We start from the raw sequence: 21,265 nt of genomic DNA, 5'->3' as shown, positions 1-21,265 counted from the left end.
GGTCAGCTATGCTTAAGCTGGCATCATTGCAAAGAACAGAGAGATTTGCCTGGCATGTTCTGTCTGTCAGGGCTCTGGAGCCAGGCTTGCAAACCAAGTAACTGTGGGTAGTTCTTTTTTTTTTTCATGTACTCCTAAGTCTGTCCTACAGGTATCAATCATGGTGTCCTTTCAATACTTAAAAGTGATATATAAGAAAGATGGGGAAAAACTTTTTATCAGGGCCTGTAGCAATAGGACAAGGGGTAATATTTTTAAACTAAAGGGGAGCAGATTCAGGGTAGATATCAGGAAGAAGATTTTTATGACAAGGCTGGTGAAACACTGGAACAGGTTGCCGAGAGAGATGGTAGATACCCTGTCCCTGTAAACATACAGTGTCAGGTTGGGTGGGGCTCTGAGCAACCTGATCCAGTTGTATATGTCCCTGCTCACTGCAGGGGGTTTGGACCAGATGACAAGTGAAGTTCCCTTCCAACCCAAACCATTCTACGGATTCTGTGGCGTAAAACTTAAAAGCAGCTTGATGTTACTGAGCAACCGGGACTGTCAGAAGTGAATAATTTAGATTGTTGATGGTCAGCATGAAGTTTTCTAAACAGAAGATGGAGGGCATATAATTGCATTTTCTGAAAAAAAAAAAAAAAAAAAAAAAAAAAGATCTAGTTCTCTGTTCTCAAATTGAAGGCAACGGCTCAAAGTCCAGATGGAAAAATGTGACAAGTGGTGCCCTCATGGGTCCGGACTGGGACCAGTGCTGTTTAACATTTTCATCAATGATATAGACAGCGAAATCCAGTGTGCCCTCAGCAAATTTGCAGATGACACCAAGCTGAGTGATGCAGTTGCCACACCGGAAGGATGGGATGTCATCCAGAGGGACCTGGACAAGCTGGAGAAGTGGGCCTGTGAGAACCTCATGAGGTTCAACAAGGCCAAGTGCAAGGTCATACACCTGGGTCGGGGCAATCCGCAGTTTCAATACAGGATGGTAGATGATGTGATTGAGAGCCATCCTGCGGAGAAGGACTTGGAGGTGCTGGTTGATGAGAAGCTCAACATGAGCAGCCAGTGTGCGCTCGCAGCCCAGAAGGCCAATCGTTTCCTGGGCTGCATCAAAAGAAGCATGGCCAGCAGGTCGAGGGAAGTGATTCTGCCCCTCTATTCCTCTCTTGTGAGACCTCACCTGGAGTATTGTGTCCAGTTCTGGAATCCTCACCATCAGAAGGATATGGAGCTGTTAGAATGGGTCCAGAGGAAGGCTACAAGGATGATCAGAAGGCTGGAGCATCTCTGCTGTGAGGACAGGCTGAGAGAGTTGGCGTTGTTCAGCCTGGAGAAGAGAAGGCTCCGAGGAGACCTTATAGCGACGTTCCAGTACCTGAAGGAGAATACAAGAAAGCTGGAGAGGGACTGTTTAAAAAGTCTTGTAGTGATAGGACTAGGGCCAATGGGTATAAACTGGAGAGGGACAGATTGAGACTAGATGTAAGGAGGAATTTCTTCATGATGAGAGTGGTGAGGCGCTGGCACAGGTTGCCCAGGGAAGCTGTGGATGCCCCATCCCTGGAGGTGTTCAAGGCCAGATTGGATGGGGCCTTGGGCAGCCTGACCTAGTGGGACATGTCCCTGCCCATCGCAGGGGGCTTGGAACACTGTGTTCTTTAAGGTCCCTTCCAACCCGAACTGTTTTCTATGATTCTATGATTCTAAGTCTTCTAAATGATCATTTGTGTCTAAATATTTTCATTAATATAAGTGGGATGAGTTTTCAAAATTACTTCTACTCATCCATGTTCAATTGTATGTATCAAACATTTTTTGCAAATGTGCATAGGCCTTAGCAATAAAAATTTTGATAGACAGTAGGACTTAGCGGTGAAGAGCAGTTGAACACTGCTGTTTGTCTAGAGCACATTTTGGACTTCTCACCTATATTTTCTGTGACGTAGCCTGCAGTTTCCCTTATTTCATTCCAGTCAATTGCAGCTTTTGGCTTTCTGGGAACACACCAGTACAGCCCTCAGCTGAGCGAAGCGTGAACTTTCTTGTCTAATAATTAACTTTTGTAAACTTCCTGATGCTTAGGGTGAGCTCCAGCTTTCTATACGTTTAGATAGTTTCATTTATAAGTGGAAGCACTTTTTACTACAGAATGCTCCAGATCTGTGATCCTCTAATGATGTAACGAGTTTTCTCTTGTCTTCACAGGAACTGATATTAAATGGCTAAAACCAAAGGTGATAAGTGGCTGAAATGAATACAACTATCCTACAAGAGATTTTGATTAAAAGATCACAGCAGAAGAAGAGAACTTCTCCGTTAAACTACAAAGAGAGGCTTTTTGTACTTACAAAGTCTATGCTAACATACTACGAAGGTCGAGCAGAGGTAGGAGATGCAGATTTATACTTTAGACTGCCTTTTTTGTTTTTCCTTTTGCATACTGTTGGCTTTTTTCCTACTGTGTATCATATTGTCAGGAGCGGATGGGGGCAATGGTCATGGGTAGCAATGAACGTGAGCTGTCATTTCTCTTTTCTCTTATTTTTAATGCAGATTTACAGAGGTGTAGTTTACTTACCTAGGAGTTAATGTGAACTGGTTTTACTCTGATCAGTAGCACATAGACAGGTTTCCAGGGATAAGATAAACCTGCTTTGTTAGTTGGTTGTTAAAAGTGATTTATCTCTCTCTCCAGAGAGATGAAAGATCACTGATATTGCAAGGTGTGAAAAAGGTAGAAAAATATTCGTAGTTGCTTGTGGCTGTGTTTACCTTGAAGGCCATTACTTCCACCATTCTACCAAGCGAGACAACTCTGCAATCTCTTGTGCCAGCATTCTTGTCTCTGATGAAGGAAGGGGGCACAGGAGATCTTAGGGTTGCTAAGCGTGTTTCTACTCTGACGCTTGTAACTGAATTGAGTTCACTTACCATGCTTCAAGACCACCATGGACGGCTGTAGTTGCTGTTTTCTGAATATATCTTGGACATAGCTGAGGATTAAGAATAAGATCACAGAACCACAGAATGGTTGAGATTGGGAGGGACCGCTGGAGGTCATCTGAATCAACCTCCTTCTTTAAGCTGGGTCACCTAGGGCCAGTTGCCTAGGACCATGTCTGGCTTTGGAAAATATTGAAGGATGGACACTCTACACCCTGTCTGGGCAACCTATGGCGGTGCTCAGTCATTCTTACAGTAAAAAAAATAAAATATTTCCTGATGTTCAGGAGGAACCTTCTGTGTTTGTTTTTCCCAATTGAATATTGTTCTGTCACTGGACACTACCGAGAAGATCTGGATCCATCTTTGCATTCTCCTTTCAGGCATTACTATGCATTGGTAAGATCTCCCCCAGCACCTTCTTTTCTCCAGACTAAAAAGTCCTAGCTCTCTCAGCCTTTCCTCATGCTCCAGTACCTTCATCCTCTTTATGCCCCTTTGCTGCACTGTCTCTGGTATATTCACATCTGTCTTGTTCTAGGAGCCCAGAGCTGGAATCACCACTATGTGTTTGACCTCAGCAAGGCTGAGCAGAGGGGAAGGATCATCACTCTTGGCCTGCTGGCAATACTTTGTCTAGTGCAGGTCAGGATGCTGTTTACCTTCTTTGTAGCAAGGGGTGGCTCATCTTCAGTGTGGTGTCCACCAGGACTCCCAGGTCCTGTTCTGCCAAGCTACTTTTCAGCTAGGTGTCCCCCAGCATATGGTGGTGGTGGGTTTGTTCCTTCCCAGGTGCAGGACTTTGCACTTGTTGAAATTTGTGAGATTCCTGTCAGCCCACTTCTCCAGCTTGTTGGGGCCCCTCATGATGGCAGCACAATCCTCTGACTTATCATCCTTTCCTTCCAGTCTGGTGTCACCAGCAAACTTGATGAGAGTACGGTTTGCCCCACCATCCAGGTCATTAATGAAGATGTTGAATGCAGTTGGTCCCAGTATTGACCCCTTGGGTACAGTGGTAGTTATTGGCCTCCAACTGCTCTTTGTGCTACTATCACCCTCCTGGTATGGCTGTTCAACCAGTTTTCAATATACCTTGGAATGTGAATTTATTTATTTTTACTCACCATGGATTTAAAATACATACTTATTTTAGAATGCCTTTCCTTTCTTTTGAGAATGCTGTTTTTCTTTCCAGAGAATAAATAGCTGGGGGCTTAAATAGCACTGTGAAATGTGTTTTGCATGCTTATCTTGTACTAGCTCACATTCAGGTCAAATAGAATTGTGACTAACAGGCTTTGCAGGTCTAGTTGTTGCCCTTTAAGAAGTTACACTTCTAGCTTTCCCCTTCCAGCTTTACCTTTTCCCTGTAGGTTAATGTCCTCTGGCTAAAATACCCTCCAAGGGACTTGACTGGTGGATCTGTCTGAGAGGGGGTTCGCTTTATTTGCAGTGAGATGGAACAAGGCTGCCCATAATACTCTCAATTGTAGAGGCAATAACTACTTCAAAAGTTCCAGCCTGAGATAAGGACTGTTGGGGTGAAAATATGCATTACACCTACGCTAGCCCAGCAGTTTGCTGCTGAGAGAGGCAGGTCCGTCTCCTTGTCCTAGCCTCTCCCATCCAGTTGAATTTGTTCTGGCACTTTTTGGAATCCGTAGTGTTCTGAAAAAAATTGCCAGTTGACAGGAAGATATTTGATCTGTTTTTGTTGTTGTTTTTTGTTTTTTTTTTCCCCCTGGATTAGTGTTCTGCTGGGTTAGCAAGCTGCCTTAGCTCTGTGCAGGATCTAACAAGTGCCAGAGGCAGTGCCAGGTGGTGGAGGAGGACAAGATGCTTTGACTGTTGACATCAGCAGGTTCTTAGACTGGCTCAGCCTAACACATAGCTTTCCAACCTTAAAACCTTTTAATTTTCACTGTTCCTTCCACTTTTAGATCCTCTTAACGTTAAACAGCATTTTGTTTTATTAACAATATTATCTGAAAATAATAAGCTCTGATCTTAGAGGAGCACACTGAATATTTTCATGAACAATACTTGGTCTCTATTTGAAAAAAAAGAATTACTGTGTGACTGATATCTGTGTGACAGAGTGGTAGTTATTCCTTCGTGTGACTAGGCAGCTGCAATGGAAAAAGTTTTGGAGTTTTATCAGTTGCTTGTTTTTTTATTGGTCTTGTTTTATTTTGTTTTGCTTATAAGCAAATTATGGTGGGTGTAAATTTGTATTTACAGTAAGACAGTTGTATATTCAGGATGAAGTAATTTATATAAAAAGAAAACGATATTATTGGAGATTGAAATAATTCTGGCCTGATTGAATAGCAAGAGGTTTATTGCTGAAATAAATGTGACTATTGTGTATGCTGGTTGAATTTAAAGATGTAACAGATGAAAGGGCAGGTATGGACTAATCTCTAGTCAGGCTTGGCAATATTCATAGTCCAGATTGGTAAGATAAGCATGGAAATCCCAAGCCAAGAAGAACCCACACTGTCATTTTAGTCACGTAGCTGCAGTAGTATCAGGCTGCCAAGGGTGGCTGAGTTCTGCTTCCTTAGGCAAGTATGTGATTCTCAGTGTGGCCATTGGCCAAACTGAAATCTCTTCTTGTTTTTTCTATTTTAACTTCTATGGGAATTCAGTAAAGAGAGTTGAAGAAGAAGCCAAGGTATTTGGTCGTGTGAATAGTCATACCACTTCTTTTTAAAAACAAGATTAAATTAAATCTCGTTAATCAGATTAGTCAATACTCAAAGTGTGGGCAAATTTGGATTATAAATAAAGCAACAGTTAGATACTTGGTATGTCCGGTGACAGAAGTGGAATATTTATGACAACCAAAAGCAGCCAACTGTAGCAAATGTTGTTCTTGTAAATGCTGCTGAGACATTTAATTGAGCCTGGTCTGTGCACCTGGTGGTAGGGGATCACTTGCTCCTTGACCAGAAACTGCACATTGTAGAAGCGCTCTTCTCTGTTTTTTTCTGCCCTGTGTCTTGACAAAGTGCCTACTTGGAGCAATAAAGGATTACCTCATAAGCATGTCTCCTAGGAACAGGGTAAAATCTTGCTTAAATTTGCTTGTAACTCATTTAAAACTTTTTATACATACTTCCAAGCGGCTCAGGCACCGTGTCATGGTACAAAGTGGCTACAGTGAAGCTGGAGCTGCACTGCTGCCATGAGGAGAAATGCGTCTTCTGCACTTGGAAATATTGCTGTCCCATGCATGGAGGAGGTGTGTGAACTGTCAATGGACCATAAGTACAGAATCAGTAAAGAGGCTGAAGTTCAGGAGTGGTTTCAAAGCACAGGAACCTGAGAAAGGAGAGTCCTGGTTTGGGTCACCTATGCAAAGCTATACAGTTATGAGCAATGTCATGAGACGCTTATTTTCTGTAGGAAGACAATAGGACCATGGCTTTTATGGCTTAACTTCTTCTAAGCATTATGCTATTTGGTAAAAAAAATGAGAGATATATCATCTTAAGGTTAGTTAAAAAGATGGACATTAACAATCTTGAAAATAAAGATACATCAGGAAATTACTTGCCTAAAGCATCACAGAGATGATTTTTTAACGTTATCAGAAAAGAAGTATATTCTGTTTAAGCTGGAGATGGCCTCTGGTTTTGGCTTTTTTTGGGGCATAACTTCTGCAAATAAGTAAGTGTAAATGTTGGAAATGCCATTATTGTGCAATATTGGGCTACCAATAATTTCAAGTATATAAAAGGCTGAGTTAATGTTATAAGTTCCATGAAGCCTTTAGTGGTTTATCAGTTGTTATTGCTGAAAAGTGCTTTTTCTGTCTTTTTTTTTTTAACTTGTGATGTTGCAAAGGTGGCAAATGAAATTAGAATGTGATGATTCAGTTTGTAATGAAGACAAAAATTCATCAAAGTAAGAAATAACTGAATCAGCCTCCAAGCACAGATAATGAATATTAAAAAACAGAGTTGTAAAATATCTTCTTATTCTGCGTATTGAGATGTACTGTGAAAGTAAATATTTTACAGTGAGAAGGACTTAAGATCATAGAATCATAAAATGATAGAATGGTTTGGGTTGGAAGGGGCTGTAGAGATCATCTAGTTCCAATCCTCACACCATGGGCAGGGACATCTCCCACTAGATCAGGCTGCCCAAGGCCCCTTCCAGCCTGGTCTTGAACACTTCCAGGGATGGGGCATCCAGAAATTCCCTGGGCAACCTGTGCCAGTGCCTCACCACCCTCATTGTGAAGAATATCTTCCTAATGTCTAATCTAAATCTTCCCTCTTCCAATTTATATCCAATCCCCCTTGTTCTACCATTACATGACCTTGTAAAAAGTCCCTCTCCAGCTTTCTTGTAGGCCTCCTTCAGGTGCTGGAAGGCCATTCCGAGGTCTCCCTGAAGTCTTGTCTTCACCAGTCTGAACAGCCCAACTCTCTCAGCCTGTCCTCATAGCAGGGGTATTTCAGCCCTCTGATCATCTTTGTGCCCCTCCTCTGAACCTGTTGCAACAGTTCCATATCCTTCTTTATGTTAGGGATTCCAGAACTGGACACAGTACTCCAGGTGGGGTCTCACAAGAGAGGAATAGAGGGGCAGAATTACCTCCCTTGACCTGCTGGCCATGCTTCTTTTGATGCAGCCCAGGATAAGGTTGGCCTTCTGGGCTGCAAGCACACTGGCTGCTCATGTCGAGCTTCTTGTCAAACAGCATCCCCTAGTCCTTCTCTGCAGGGCTCATATCAATCACGTTGTTCTCCATCCTGTATTGAAACTGCGGATTGCCCTGTCCCAGATGTTGGACCTTGCACTTGGCCTTGTTGAACCTCATGAGGTTCTCACAGGCCCACTTCTCCAGCTTGTCCAGGTCTGTCTGGATGACATCACATTCTTCTGGTGTGACAACTGCACCACTCAGCTTGGTGTCATCTGCAAACTTGCGGAGGATGCACTCGATCTTGCTGTCTGTATCATTGATGAAAATGTTAAATAGTACTGATCTCAGTATGGACCACTGAGGGTCACCACTTGTCATGGATCTCCATCTGGACATGGAGCCGTTGACTGCTACCCTCTAAATGCGATCATCCAAGCATTTCCTTATCCACTGAGCAGTCCACATATCAAATCCATACCTCTCCAATTTAGAGGGAAGGATGTTATGGGGAACCATGTCAAAGGCTTTACAGAAGTCCAGATGGATTACATCCATTGCTTTTCCTGTGTCCACTGATGTGGTCACCCCATCACAGAAAGCCACTACATTGGCCAGGCAGGACTTGCCCTCGGTGAAGCCATGCTGGCTCTTTCAAATCACCTCCCTGTCCTCCGTGTGCTTTAGCATGTCTTCTAGGAAGATATGTTCCACGATCTTCCCAGGCACAGAGTTGAGGCTGACAGATATGTAGTGTTCTCAAATATGCATTGTAGGCTCAATGATACACCTTTAAACAGGTTTACGGAGACAGTAGTAACTGCGGCAGTTTGGAAGTGAGAGGTAGTAGGCATTTTTGCATAAACAGGCCCTTGCTCTTGAGGATTCCTGCGCTATGCTTACTATTGTCATCTGGAGTCATTAATTACAGTGTAGCGTCTTGAGGTAATCTGGTTGTATAGCAAAGGCATGTAGTATTTTAGTGAGGGAACACTAGTGTGAAGTATTTTATTAGGAAATCTCATTTCAATTTTATATGGTTTGAAAGCTTAGAATACTACTTCAGATATGCTTTTGTTCATTTTCCTGAACTATTTTCTTCTAAGAAATAAAAAATACTAATATGTAGGAAATTAAAAAGCAAAGTTAAGCAATTTTGAAATAAACTTGTTTGCCTGAAAATCAAATATTTAATGGAGTAATTAAACAAAAATCTCATTTGGAAATTTTTTTTTTTTTTGTATTTTTGACCAGCAGAAAATTTAGCTGAAGTTTTAGTATAACTTTTTCCAGATTGTTAATTTTGTCTCAGAGGGAGTGCAGGTTTGAAAACCAAGGAGTCATGTGTGGAAGTAACTTCATGTATATATGGCCCTAGGTACTTTTGGCTATTTTCTGTCAAAATTGGCCTCATATCTTGCATATTCAACTTTAAATGCTCTGGAGTTTATTTACAAAGGTGTGGTGTGTTAACACTTCCAGGAAACTGTATGGAAAATCAAACCTTAGAGTTTATCTATGAGTCCACCTTATCACTGAAATTGGGAATACCTCAGTAAATATCACCCGAACAGTTGTAGTGGAAAGGATTACTTGCTTTACAGCTCTACCAGTCTGCCAAGTGGCTGGTGTCCCACAGTGCAAGTGCCCCAAACAGTCCTTTGCAGAGTGGCTTAGCTGCTTTCTCAATGAATGGTCAGAAGATGTGTGAACTGGAAGAAGACATTAGGACAGTCTGATGGCCCTAACTGGAGCAGACTTACCGCTACATTACGGAATAGCCACAATAGCAGGTAACATGTATTTCTCACAAGTTTTAGTTTGCTTACACTGATAGAGCTGCTCACTTGAACTAAAAGTGTCACCAGTCTAGAGGTTTTTGCTGTAGATGGCATTTTAGTAAGGGAAATTCTTTGAGATGAAGGCAAGATAATAAATGTAGGTGTTAAGGTATTTTTTATAACTGGAGTAGTTGAAAGGAGCCGCTTTGCACCAGTGAAATGTCCTGCTGGTTTGTTGATTGGAAAAATTTCACATTGATATTTCTCATGACTGTGATGTTTCCATAGAGCTAACGCAGATCCAGTCATAATTTTATAAATTATCAATGTGCAAACTGTTAGCATTCTCATATCTGTTAGAGTTGTTGAATGTTCCCTTTTATCATCGTATTTGTGTCTCTCAGCTTGCTCTTTAGTTTGAAAGTGTGCTGATGAGTGTGGTTTGGTTGCTGTCCTCCCACATGCAGTGCGGTATGCTTCTATTAACCTTTTCAACGCAGGACAACTTGCACTGACCTGGAGTATGAAGCTGAGTATGAGCTTATGAATGTAAAATTACCTTAAGTTTTAGCTGTTTTATTGTTTGCTCATGTTTGCTGTATGGATTACAGTTTACAGCAATAAACTGTTTCTATTAGATTTTGCATTTTCAAAAGATATGAGCTAAATCCTGGTCCCCATGGCTACCCCATGTGTGTTTGGGTAAATGGGGGTCTGCATTATTAGAGGGAGGAAGAAAATTGGGGAGACTCTGTGCTATTAGCTTTTGAGGGGCTGCATGGAGGATATTTGAGTAGGCTCAGCACTTATTTGTTAGTATGCTGAAATAATTTGGTTCTACAGAGAAGGCAAATAATAGCTCCCGAGGGAAAACATTTAAGAGTTTTATGTAGAAGGATGTTTCTGTGGAGTCAAGGAGAAGGTGGCTTTCCGATGACCTGATCTCAGGCGCTAGAGAGTGCTCACCTTCACTGGCAGTAGTGGTATTTGCCATCAGGATCAGAATTGTGAGAAAAGGGGCTTGCATATACAGAACTGTTACAACTAATGAAACCAACCAGGATATGCATGAAAAAAGGAGAATGAAAACTTGAACATTTTGGGGGGTTGCTAATTTTGAAAGTTTCTTCCTAAGGAAAAAAAGGTTCTTCTGCAAGAGTGGTATTTGGCTCTTGTAATTTGAATAGAGAGAAGACAGAAGTTACTGAAATAGCTGTAGTGATATTTTAAGAAAGGAAAAATAACTTTAAAAGCTCTGGGGCCCATTCTAAAGCTGCAGCTTTCAGGGTAAAAATGTGTAGCTTCATTGCAACACTGATCTTGTGCAAATACTTCCTTTGGAGCATAACAACATTATAGAATTCTAAAAAGCTATGCTCTTTACTTTTCTTTTTTTTGGCAGAAGATTAGTGCGTATCTATTCCACTATTGGTTATTCCTGTAGTACTTATCCTTTATAATTTTTAACTTAATTACCCTGATTTGTATGGTTTCCTTAGTCATTGCATAGGTGATTTAATTATTTACATTATATAAATGGAAGCACAGTTCAGTATTAAAATGCATCTGATCATTTCACTTATTACTCTTGTTTTTTTCATGTAAGATAAATAGCTTCTGAAATGAGTAGATTGGCAGAGCATTGTTTCTGTTCCAAGTCATAGGTATTAACAACAGAGCTTTCTTACAATACTTGGTAGTTTGCACAATAACTTTATTTCAGAGGATTGTGAGTTGGCTGCTGTTTCCTCTCTAGGAAACAGAAGTGGATGTAAGCTTCTACATGAATCACATCTAAGTCATTAGCTGTACTTACTGGGGATGTACCTTCACAGCTATCTCTAAGAGTGGTTGTGGCTGTAGATCAATTCAGGTCTTCGTGTTTAGCAATTTGTAATGGAATTAAACAGGTTTTTTTTCCAGCACTGCCCGAAAAAGAACTAATCAGACTTTTTAAAGTGTAGTTCAGGATAGGTAGATGGTTTGAAACACACATACATGTGCTTTTATCTATCTATCTATCTATCTATCTATCTATCTATCTATCTATCTAAACATATTTCATTAAAAATGTAATTATTAACTTGTAACAGTGATTTTCAGCACAAATTATATTGCTGAGTAGGTACAATGTTGTATTTACAAGCTATCACGCCTAGAATGATGCCTATCACATCCATCTGGATAGAGAATATTGTGTTTGTACCTTTTATGAGAAACTAAAGAATAAAAATACATGGAGTAGAGGGCTTTTCAAACCTCTTCACAAGTTCTATATTTAAATGCTAACTTAGAATATCAATAGCCACCCTTTCTAACTGTGTAACACTTCTATAATGACTACAACCATTGCTTTTACAGGTTAGCAACATTCAGAAGTTATTTTTTACTTCTTTTCTATGCACTTGATTACATAGAAATCAAGACAGAGACTTAGCAAGTGACTTGGTAATTGACCAATAGATACTCTTCAGTTCACAGTTAGTCAAGCAAACTTACAGACATCTTTGTTAATATAGCAATACCTACATTGTGATTCCTATATATAGATGCATTTTCTCAACTAAGAGTAGTGGGATGGTGAGATATCCATCTCTGAGAAAGAGCAGTGTAGGAAGCTGAGTCTTGTTTCAAGTAATACACAGATGTAAAACTGATTTAAGCCACGTTGTATTTATATTGAATTAATCACTTTGTGATAGCTTCTAGTCCCCCACAACAGCAAAACCCCAGTCCTTCTGAGAAGCTGCTTATCAAGGCGTATGATGCACCACCAGTTGAGTAAAGAGGTAGTGCAAAGCATCAATGAGATGTTACTGTAACCAGGAAAAAGTTTTACCACAGATTAATTACTTACACCTCTGTCTTTGAGTGGGGAAGAAGAGGGTTGAGCTAGGACTGTGGCTACCCATTGCTCAGAGCAAATATAGTAAGGGAACAGCTTTCATTTAGGAAATCAGGTAGGTCAGACAGTAGGACTTAATTGTCTAAAATACAGCTTCACATAAAGTTTGTCAGCATTTTGACATTAAGGTGAATAAATGAGAAGACTCTGTTCTGCAGCAAAGGTCCCAGAAACCTCATGTGAGAAGCAAAATGAAGTCAGGAGGAAAGCAGCTGAGAGAATCTGAGAAGAAAAATCCTAGAGAGAGTATCAGGGATAGACGATCTCTTGGAAAGCAGTAAATGTTGGCACTAGGAACCATGAAGGTGGTTCCTGGTTTGTTTGTGCCTGTCCCCCTCCTTCCCCTAGATTCTGGAAAATATTTTTTTAACGTGATTTTTTTGCTCATAGACTGAACTACTGTATTGATGATGATCTGGAAGACCCCAAGTATTGGCTGAAAACGCAAGGCGGGGGGTGGGGGTGGGGGTAACAGTAGGCACAGCCGGGGAAATTTTTGGCTGGTGCAAGTGAAAGCTGTTCAAATTGGAGAAATTGCTTAAAGCTATTTGTGTGAATGGAGGCAGCTTAACCAATGCACAGGAACACTCACTTGAAAAGAGCAGGTCATAAATTAAGTTGTAGAAGAAGTTGGTTTAATTGCAGTAATGATTCTCTGTTCTCTATAACATATACCAAAAGAAAAATCTGATATAAAATGAGGATCTGCAGTAATTATCTTTCAAGGAGGTCTTTGTTTATGCACTGGAACAAATTAGACATAGTTGAAGTTGAAAATTATAGATTGTAGTTGTTGAGACACTGCCAAGATATGGATGAGAATGTTTGTCTTATGACTAGACAAGAGTGGATGAGTTTTAAAGATGTTAAGAAAGAAGAGCTGGAAGATAAATTAGAGTCTGGAAAGCTAGAGAAGTCCTAGTTTAATTTAAGAGTCCAGAGGAGAAGTTGAGAAACTGCAAGCTATGAAGATAATTTCCAGCAAAGTCATAGAAAAAAGAGACTTTTTGAAAGTACGTGGAAGATACCAAAATTGCACATCAGTCAACAAAGAACCAAAAAAAAACCTCCCCTCAGACTTGTCTGTAATCTTTCTGCCATGGGGTAACAAGTCTTGTGGGTAGCAGAGGAGCAGCAGTTATCCTGTTTTCCTTCCAGTAAAGGTTTTGACACTGCTGTATTAGGCATTTTCCAATGTCAGCACTAAGACCTGTATATAAAACCTATATAAAACTCTGGTACATCTGATTGCAGGACAGAATCTGGTACAGTGTTCAGTAGGCATCAATGGCTTATTTTCAGTTTGAAAGGCTGTCATGAGTGGGGTGTCCTGTCTTGCATTTCAGTATTTTCACTAGTGATATTGTTGCTGAAATTTGAAAGAGTAGGTAAAGCAGTTGGGTAGTTGCTCGCCTATGATACCCTGGACTTGGGAACTCCTCCCTTCTTGGCTGTCTGTGTCTGTTGTTCAGACAGCATAAAGGCTGGATTAGAGAGCTGGCTGAATGAAAGGTGTCGCTCGCCCTATAGATGGAGCAGTGGCCTTGAGAGGGGAGAATACAGAACAGAAATGCTACGGATGAGCTGACCAGACTCGGAGCTCTGTGAGGACTTCACAGAAAACTGGGAAGAGAAGGTTTGTCTGAAAAAAACTGGAACTATGTGCTAGTTGTTTTAGGTGAATTAGGGCATGATATGGATGGAGGCCTGGCTGATATACTTTGTGTCCTTTACTCTTCTTTATATTGCTGCCTTGCATCTTTGCAGCAGTGTATCATAACTGTAATTATGGACAATTGACTGACTGCCTCTCAGCTGCAGGAGAAGAGTAAATTATAGATAATGCATTGTAGTCATGGTTAGGAAGCTGCAACAATGCCATTACGGAGAATTTCTTTTTGTGCTTTTTTGGTCTCTCCAGTGCTGATGTTCGGCATCTGCTGAGCAGCCAGGCTATGGTAAAGGATTATCAATGTCCTGTTTTGCAGGGCAGGGTTTAAGATTTTCTCCTCAGTTATGTTTGTATTTTTTCCCTTTTGAAAATCTCCCCAAGAGAGTCTGACTCAGATCTTCAATCTGGTCAGACTAGATCAGAATAATAATCACCTCTCACTTTTTATTTCTATCCTAGCCATTTTGGAAAAGTGAGTAGAAATACTTGATACTTGCTTTTCTTAGAGTAATAATTTTGAAAATTAATTGAAAAGAAGCAGGACGTTCTGCAACTGACACACTGGAAAATAAGGGGATGGAAAATGTGACCATTGAACACTTAGCTACAGTAATTATATTTGCATTGTTGGTAATTGCTTAGGTGAAAATGCCTCTCAAGAGGGAACTGCAGCAGTGTCCAGCCTTCTTATCGCTAAACGGCAATGCTGCTTTAAAAAAACAGCAACAAAAAACCCAGCACCACCTCCCACAAAGCCCCCCAAATGAAAGCACATTTTGCTTTGGAGCATATTCTACCAGAGAAGTTATCTGCAAGGGGGTGTTGGGTTAGCCAGGCTTTTCTGAGGTTTTGTGAAGTTGCAAAGAAGCTCCATAAAAGGAGATGTCATAGTTCTTCTACACTCGTAAGAACACAAGTTCTGTGTGTCACATGCTGATGACCTCAGGATTTCCTACATGGGGATAAGCATGGGAGAAAGAAATAGTATGAATAACAAAGAGAGGGAGAAAGAGTTACATTTTGTCTTGCCCAGGCTGTTTCTTGACAGCCAGGCTGACTTCTGCATGTTTTTACTGAGTTTTTTTTCCCAAATGGAATGTGCTTTGTATTGTTTAACTCTCTAGCCCCACTTCTCTGAGGGTGAGCAGCACAATATGTTCATCAGTATAGAGGAAATGCACTGAAGAAACTTTTTATCTGATAGTGGGGATATGGGCTTCTTAAGCTGTAAAGCTACTATTTTCAGCAGAGGAGTAATTGCAAGTGTGCAGAGGATAAACTTAGAATACAGGAAGACAAATATCTGAGATTAAAATTTTTTAAAGGAGTTGTGTAATCATATATTTGTTCTGTATTGGATAATGTAGGTCTAATGTTGTAACTTCTGTATATTACCATTGTATATGTTAAACAGTAGGAACAGCTTATTGTTTTTGCATTGCATGGAAGCAAGACTAATGACCTAGACTGACCATCCTCATTGTGAGCAAGGAACAGAGCTTCTGAAACTGTAAATCAAGTTTTTGAAGTGCAGGCAAGTATGAAGTGCATATGGCATTTTGCATTTTGAGAAGCTTTGTATAGTAGTTTCTATATAGTCACTTACCTTTTATTATTTTCAGCAAGCATATATATTTTTCTTAAAATAAACAACTTCTAGTGTAATGTTGAAGGACATATTTTTTATCTATTTGTTTTCATTATGGGGATATATTATTTTTTATACCTCTATTACTGTTCTAACCATTTTCTTCTATAGGCCTCCCTCTAGAGGCATATCTCTTATCTCCAGAAAAGGAATGGACCAGCTTTGATGGGTCTCTTGGGTTCACTGGCCTCATTGGCCTTTGATTTTTCCAAATCCTTTGTTAATCCTTGTGTCCAGCTGATGACACATTGGATAGGCTGGTGCTACTATTTTGAATCTAAACTTTTTCTAGTATATTAGATATCTCATTCCTCCAAAACCAACTGTTTCTCTGCTTCCTATGGCTTGGTGTTGCATAATTAGCCATTGTACTAATTTTTTCTCTTTGTAGCAGAGGTCACTTGTTGGAGAGAGTGGTTGTGGTGGATTTCTCATGGCTGGCTCATGTGTGCCCCTCTGTTTCCCCTACTACTTAGGGGCTTGAGCTCTCCCTTGCTTCAGCATTTCGTATCTGCCATACGCTTGAGTCTAGAGTAAGCTATTTGCCTTGCAGAATAAAGGCAACACAGTGACTATGTGAAAGATGTCTGTCACGGTTTAGCACCACCCAGTTAAATCTTGACAGCTAAACCTGTGTAGTTGAGCTTCCAAATCACACCTCCCCTGCCCTGCACACGGAAAGGGTAGAGGAAAATGAGAGGAAAAAGACTTGCAGGTTGGAAACTAAAACTACAGTTTTAATGAAATAATAATAATGATGATGATGATGAAATAAAATATATATAGAAATATATGAGATCATGCCCCCACCCCTCAACGACTATACATAACCACAGATGCTGCAGAGCTGACATGAGGCAATGGATCCATGGCTAGGAGGGAGCTGGGCTCAGGAACTGGATTCAGGAACACACAGATCTAGGATCAAGAACACCAGACAGACGAGGTTGTCACTGGACGTCGGCCGTCACAGAAGAGAGTGAGACCCTTGTGAGCGCTCAGTTTTATACTGTATATGATGTATATGGGATGCCCTGTGTTATCACTCTGGGAGAAGAACACTGTCTCAAAAACATCCAGTTTTCAGAGAATGAAGTTACTTACAGCAACTAAGTCACAAAATTGACTCTAATTTACCTCAAACTACAGCACAGTGTCCCATTATAAAGAGAAATCATTTAAGTAGGGAGGGGAGAAAAACTGCAGCGGTGGTGTGAGCATTTTTCTAGAGTAATTCCTTCCTGTTCCTGCGCTCCTTGGCTTAATAGTGAGAAATGCTGAGGTAAAGCACAGCTGCACACCTGATAATCTGAAGCCTGGTGGCCATTAAGAACTGTTGCTTCTGATGCAGTCTGAAACATGTTTAAGAGCAGTATATTTGTATTTAATTTCACATATTTACGTCTGTAAAGTATGAAAAAATGAAGAATCTTATCTGACATTAGGCTTAATTTTCTGGATTGAGTTGTAAGGCTGGTTAACTTTCAGATGGGGAAGCAAACTAAGCCACCTTAAATCATGAAAGCGTACAAAGGAATGACTTAGGAAGCACAATTACTAGAATGATGTGCCGTTTGCTTTATTTTTCCCCAAAAAAGTTAGTTGATAATCTTGTTGGATTCCTGTCCTTTAGCCTCCTGACAGAGGTATGCTCCCTTTGAGTGAGCACTCACTGAACGCCAAAATTGGATGAAAATCTCCGAGTTGTGGAAGGAGGGTGTGTTCAGAGAAAGTAATGAAGTTTGTTCCTCCAAGGAATTTCTGTCATTCTGGATAAAAAAACCAGTGCATATCATATCTCTCTGTCCCACAACATAAGCTAACCAGCAGATGGGTTCCAACCGATATACGAGCCTTATGGGACACAGAAAGCTAGGTAGATACATTGCAGAAGTGGCAAGCATTTCTTCTTATTTTATGTTGTTGTGCAGGAAAAAAAGACCAGGAGAGGTGTCTTCAGCACAATTATATGGAGCGTTGAATTCTGTGGTTCATGAAAACATGCATCTTGTTTGCAGTGTGGCAGCCCTGGAGCTGCTAGGCCTGCTACGCAGTGCCAAGGAGAAGGAGAAGCAATACTCGCTGCTGTTCAAGTGTTGTAGACTTCAGTAACTCAAATATTGGCATTTCCATGAATATGTGTTTTACTTTGGGCAGTCAGTGTTCAAGTAAGGGAATAACATAAAACAGAAAACAAAGAGATTTTTTGATCAAACATCCAGAGTTGCATACTTGATGCAAATTATTTTTCAGCATAACATGATTTAACTTTGTAGTGCAGCTCACGGTATTGTTTATGATTTTACTTTTTTTTTTTTGATGGTTCATTAAAATGCCTAATTTTCCCCCCCTCCCCAATTTTAAAAAGCCCCATATTGGGTATTGTGGGTATTTTTTTGGGGTGGGGTGTTTTTTCTGTGGCTAAATAACAGTTACAGCTTTATCTGAACTTAGTTCCTGCCATTCTTCCTGATACTGACCATGACGTGCATTAATACTTCATGCACATTTTCTCTGCCTGTTTTCTTCATAATAACATATATAAGAGACAGAGCACTAAATGTATTTTAAATCCTGATGAAACTCTCATGTTTTCCATGGGTAATAACTGTTTTCTCTCTTGTGGTTGTGGTAGAATTGTGACAGCTATATTTGAAGTCACTCTTTGCCTCTGTTTATAAGACTGTTTTTAGTTGCTTGTGATTGTGCCACACTTCTTCAGTTCAGGCTGAAATTTCCATCCTCAGGAGAAAAAAGGGCAGCTGAGTAAGGACCGGAGTATCTCAAATAATTTGGTAATTACTAATTATTTCCACATTGTGTGAACAGTGTCCATCTTTCATAAGCTGTACTCTGGACTGGATGTGTTGAATGTGCTTGGCGAGTCAACTTTTTGGCGTGGATTAATTCAGGACAAACTATGAACTGTTGCAATTTTTGTTTTGTTCTGGATTCCAGTAGAAACTTCTTGTCCTAATAAAGACTCCATTCTCCCAAAGGCGAGAGGTGGCCCTTTACAATCTCTGTAGATTCATCATTATTTTGCCCTCAGAAGTATGTTGTTCAGGCCATTGCCTTTTGTCATGTAGGAGAGCATGTTGTAAATTTCTGTGCTAGTCTTTCATTTTTAGCTTGTTCTGCTTCAGGTAAAGGGAAATGGTTTAGATCACTTCTTTCAGAAACAGCCACCTTAAAAAGGTCTGCTTGTGTGCAGACTTCACTGTTACTACCAGTTGCCTAAATGCATAGACTAAAGCCCAATGCACACTACCTCCCATTATTGGCTGGTCTTCCAAGGAGCTTTCTCTCTGGAATGTTAAACTATACAGTATTTCTATGTGTTGTTACTTTGAGCACGACATGATGACCACCATGGGCGCTCCTTGCCTTCTTTAAAATCTTAATAATTATCAATTTAGGTGATTGTGCTTTTGACCTTGCTTCTTCCAGGCTTCTGCTAGCCTTAGTCAAAGAAGTTCCTTCAACAAAGACCCCGGCTTGGCCCAGGGATGGGTTTCACCACCAGCTTCTACTTCCTGCCTCAGCACAAACTTGTGTTGTCTGGGCAGCATTACAGTTTCTCTGGAAATTCGGTGAAGAATGGCAGTAACGACAAATGGTGGGAGCACTTCAGCAAACAGCGAGGGAGCAGATGAGATGATGCTTTGACACTTATTTCCCTCACTGGTTTTATTCACAGTGTAAAATCAGCAAGGAGGAAATCCTCCTTCATCTGTTCTGAAGTTATTTTTTGTAAAAAGAGTAGATTAAACCTAAGATTACAACTGATTGGAAACTTCATGTGAAAAGAAGTGGTGCTTTTAATTAAGCAATTACATTGTACTCTGCATGCTTTCATCAGTCTAGAGCTTTACACCCCCTTTGTCATTTTGCAAATTACTTTTGTAGTTAAAGCAACATTGGTAGCGTAAGTGGAAAAGAAAGAAAGAAGTCTCTGTTGGAAAAAAAATCAGATAAACCAGTTATTTTACTAATTTATTTCTTTTTTGCTCTTCTTTAATAGAAAAAGTACAGAAAAGGATCTGTGGATATCTCAAGGATTAAATGTGTAGAAATTGTAAAAAGTGATGGTATTATTCCCTGTCAAAATAAATATCCATTTCAGGTATGTTCCTTTTATATAAAATTACTATGCCCTTTTGAACAGTGCCAAGTCATTTGGATGTAACTTGGTTAAAATTACTATCACTTGTCACTGAGCCCGTTCTCCAACTTTCTGAGGCTATGTGGAAGATGGTTCAGGAGCAGGGCTTAAAAACCATCCCTAGCAAGCTCTGCTCCCCCTGCAATGCGCTCCCTTAGGATCTGTGATGCATACACTTCAGCTTTTTCTTTTCCCCACCCTTGTCTGCTTGGGTTTTGCCTGGAAAGTGCCTTGTCCTGCTCTTCCTCCAAAACAGGTTACCTCAAAGCCTGTTTTCCCCATCTTCATTCTTTCACATTAAATTTAATTTAACTATCATTAAATCATATAAGAATAAGAAAAATAAGATTAAAACTAGTTGCATTTTCTTCCATTGTGAACTGAATGGAAATAAACACAGAAAATGAAGTGCTTAGAGGGGAAAATAATGTTTAGATATTGGGGTGGATGCTGCACCTTCTTATGATAAAGGGAATGGTTGGAATGAAGGTGAGCGATACTCGCTTTCCACCAGTACATGTGGTGAAAAAGAAGGCAGGAATCACCCCAAACCAGTACAAAATCTCAAGGAGTTATGAAATGGCTGGGAACAAAGGATGTTGGATTATGAAATGGCTTTACCAAGTAGATTGAACTGTTTTTAGAAAACACAGTGAAGAATGAACAAAGTGAAGTGTGAAACAAGCATTTTTAAGGCATCCTCACAAGATGAAGCTTGACAAAGTCCTTCCTTATTCTACTGAAAATATCATACATGAATAGTAAACCCAAATAACCTTTTCCCAGTTTCTGCATTTTGTGCCTGAGTATACATTTGCCAAATGTAACAGTCATTTATCTTGTTCGGTTTCCTCTGTTTCCTGAGCAATAAATAAATTAATACTACCATGTGAATGTATTTTGATTATTTCTTTTCCTCCTCTTCAGGTTGTGTATGATGCCAATACTCTTTATATTTTTGCACCAAGCGCACAGAGCCGGGATCAATGGGTGAGGACTCTGAAAGAAGGTACTGGAAGTGGTTCATAGTTAACATCTGATATAAGTATGTACATTTACTTGGGCTGTCTGGCAAGGATGGAGTTAACTTTGTGCTTTGTTTTGCATTTGTGGCCAAAACAGTGTTGAGAACACACCAGTGTGTTAGTTTCTGCACAGCACGGAGGCTTTGCCTTTTTCTCCCTCTGTCCCCACAGGGAGCAGGCTGGGGTTGGACAAGAGGCTGAGGGGGAATACAGCTGGTACAGTGAACATGAACTGACTAAAGGGATCTTCTGGGCCATCTAATGTTGTGCTTGGCAATAACAAATTGAGGTAGAGGAAGATAGGGATTTAGTTTTTCCAGCTTCCATACTGGCCATTGCTCAGGGACTGGCTTGGCACTGACTCGTCTGCTCTGTAGGAGATGGCGAGTGATTGTCTTTACACCACTTTGGATTGGTTTTTTAGAATTTCTTTTGGTTATTAAACTGTCCGTAGCTC

At 40.3% G+C, this 21,265-nt stretch overlaps 1 protein-coding gene across 6 annotated transcripts in view; it reads left to right on the top strand.

Moving 5' to 3' along the window:
- Positions 1–21,265, top strand: part of TEC (tec protein tyrosine kinase) — a 51,119-nt gene that overhangs the window by 16,199 nt on the left and 13,655 nt on the right. For 5 of the 6 annotated variants that reach the window (XM_054064505.1, XM_054064506.1, XM_054064504.1 and 2 more), the window contains exons 2-4: positions 2,212–2,391; positions 19,643–19,744; positions 20,711–20,792. In XM_054064505.1, the coding sequence (XP_053920480.1) occupies positions 2,257–2,391; positions 19,643–19,744; positions 20,711–20,792 (319 nt within the window). In that variant the 5' untranslated portion in view covers positions 2,212–2,256. Of the gene's footprint in view, positions 1–2,074; positions 2,090–2,211; positions 2,392–19,642; positions 19,745–20,710; positions 20,793–21,265 lie in introns of those variants that run through there. The other variant, XM_054064507.1, reaches the window with a different exon arrangement.

The sequence above is a fragment of the Cuculus canorus genome, chromosome 4, assembly GCF_017976375.1.
Source record: "Cuculus canorus isolate bCucCan1 chromosome 4, bCucCan1.pri, whole genome shotgun sequence".
In the NCBI taxonomy this organism is placed as follows: domain Eukaryota; kingdom Metazoa; phylum Chordata; class Aves; order Cuculiformes; family Cuculidae; genus Cuculus; species Cuculus canorus.
The sequence above is the reverse complement of the archived record's forward strand: the minus strand, read 5'-3'. Positions and strand labels throughout refer to the sequence as shown.